Source organism: Montipora capricornis, unplaced genomic scaffold (genome assembly GCF_036669925.1).
Source record: "Montipora capricornis isolate CH-2021 unplaced genomic scaffold, ASM3666992v2 scaffold_476, whole genome shotgun sequence".
Classification (NCBI taxonomy): Eukaryota; Metazoa; Cnidaria; class Anthozoa; order Scleractinia; family Acroporidae; genus Montipora; species Montipora capricornis.
In genome coordinates, this window is record NW_027180213.1 from 1 (window position 1) to 2500 (window position 2500).

The 2500-nt window shown below is 38.6% G+C and overlaps 1 protein-coding gene and 1 pseudogene across 1 annotated transcript; one reads left to right on the forward strand and one right to left on the reverse strand.

The window, feature by feature from the left end:
* The first annotated feature begins 974 nt into the window (after positions 1–974).
* Positions 975–1673, forward strand: LOC138036316 (mRNA export factor GLE1-like). Its single transcript, XM_068882641.1, has one exon. It carries the CDS (start codon positions 975–977, stop codon positions 1671–1673), a length of 699 nt encoding a protein of 232 aa, XP_068738742.1.
* A 320-nt stretch (positions 1674–1993) lies between these two features.
* LOC138036314 (uncharacterized) overlaps positions 1994–2500 on the reverse strand; it is a 1295-nt pseudogene continuing 788 nt past the window's right edge.

Consider the following 2500-nt stretch of genomic DNA (forward strand, 5'->3'; position numbering starts at 1 on the left):
GAGCTGTTCGAGAAGCTGCTGTGGGGATGGGGTAAGTATTGTACATGAAATGACTGTACCTCCGTCGGGTGGAGTTAACTTTACCTCGGACCCAAACTCCGTGTCCTCGTCGGTGATCACTTGCTGTTAAATTCATCAGCTATCGTGGAATTTGAAGCAGAAAATGCTCATTTCCAGCCAAGTGTGTGGGGATTTTTGACGACGAAACATTCACGGAGGTTCGCAAATGATGTGGCTTTAGCTTTGCGTGAAAAAATCTTGGCTGGAATGGATTTTCGAGTTGCAAACTGCCTCGGAGCTGACAACGGTCAAAATCTTAGTGTGCAGCCTTGACTTCGTCTTAGAACACTGAAAACATGGACTGCCCGAAACTGTAAAATAAACTCCAAAAGGCACAAGAATATACCAGAGGTGAGTCATTTTGATTCATGTTATTGAATGAAAGTTAAATTGAGCATTTTTTAGGCTTCACAATCGACTGTATTTTATTTCCCATACAAAGTCTTATAACGCGTTTAAATTCTCAACAGCTGTCTGTAGTGACGCGAGCTTGGGCTGCCTATGGTGAAACGGTAAGTTGATTGCCTTCTCTTTATTGCAGAAATTGCCCTTTTTGGTCAGGATTGTCGATCCATTTTATTTTAAAAGACAAACTTAAGTGTTTTTGTGTTTTTTCTGTCAAGATTGACCGTTATACTTATGCTTTCAAGGGTTTTCCGGGTTTTCTATTGTGGCGGCAACTGAGACTGAAAGTGCAGAGTCTTCGACACAAAGCAATAAATGCAATCTACTCTACGATTTTCTTGTTTAGAAGGGAATAACTTTCTTGACTTAAGATCACATTTCAAAATTTTATGTGTCCAGAAGAATACAAAATGATTTAAACAAAACTCTTGAAATAAACTTCAGCATATCTTTAAACAAGATGCCATGATTCATTTTCATTCATTTGTTTATCTGCAGTTTTATACGCGATGGAGTGGTCGGAAGGTCATAATCTCGCCTTAGTGCGGGAAGTCCTTATAAAAGAACCATATCGTTTTAAAGCGAGAACAACGGAAAGGGAAAAAGTCTGGCAACAGATTGCTGATAACCTGAACTGTGATCAGACCCTCAAGTTTCAAGTAACCAAGAAATCTGTGAGAGAACACCTGAAACTTTTGCTTGAGAAGTACAGGGCGAAAACGCAAACAGAACACAAAGCAAGTGGAGTGGAAGTTGAGGATACTGAGCTTGACAAGGTCCTCAAAGAAATCTACGAAAAGTGGGAGGCATCGGAGCAGGAGGATATCATCTTAGTAAACAACAAAAAACAGGCTGAAGAAGACAAGAAGTTAGGAGAAAGAATGCGAATGCAAGCTTGCGAAAAGCTAGGTGAAACAACAAGGAGAAAAGAAGACGCTGAAGGATCTGTTGCACCTAAACCAAAAATGGTGAGAAAAGGAGGGAACGACACTCTGGAATTTCTCAGAGAGAAAGCAAATGTGGATCTTCTCTTGAAAAAAGAAGAACAAAAGATCAAGAAAGAAGAGCAAGAGAGGCAGGCGAAGTTGTTTGAACATGTTCTAACCAACCAGCAGCAGCAACAGGAGCAACAGAATCAAATCCTAAGTGTAATGCAGCAGCAGAACCAGGTGATGCTGGGGTTTATGAAAAAACTCTTCGACAAATAACTGGTACAAACATAATGTCGTTGTTTACATTTTGCTTTAGTCTTTACAGTATATCATAACTACCAGATTTGTTTTTATTCAACTAGAATAAGTATTTTGCAGCTCTTTGATCATTGAAGAAATGTAATAATACAACGGTACAAGTTAGATGACTTTCATGGATGTTGTGGTTCAAACAGTCATCATTGATTTAATATTTGTTGGCATTTGTCTTAATTTGTATTGATTGTTATATGACTATGAATAAACAAAAGCATTTGGATAGCTTATTATTATTCACTGGTTAAAGGAAGCTAATGTTCCTAACAAAACCTGTACTTTCAAGCAAAATATTCCTGCAAAGTAGGTGGGCTAAGATCAAAATACTTGGATGTGACATTACCATACAAACATGTAAGGGCATTTCTAAGAAGTGCACATACAATATAGGTTTTGCCAACACTACTCAATCCAATCTTTTGATTTTTCTTGAAATCAATGAATTTAAAGTAATTGACAATGTCCCTAAATAACCATTCCACACAGCTACGGACGCTGCTTATAGAGGTGTTAAATGCATGCATCTGTGGTGTTAGGGCAATATTTCGGAAAGGTGCTTCAAGGTGGACTCTAACAGGATACGCAGGGTCCCCATAGATACACATGGGTTGACCAGTGGGTGAAACTGCATATCGCTGTAGGTTGTCTAGCAATCTGGATTCTGCCAACATGCTAGCATCATGCTTCCTACCTTCTGAAAAGGAACGAACAATAAAAGAAAATGTGATAATATTTCAACAAGATTTCTAAACTTTATGAATGCTTAAACGTTCTCTTTGAAGACTGCT

Bases quoted from the DNA above. Each gene is read 5' to 3' on its own strand.
- LOC138036316 (XM_068882641.1), top strand. From the start codon at position 975: ATGGAGTGGTCGGAAGGTCATAATCTCGCCTTAGTGCGGGAAGTCCTT.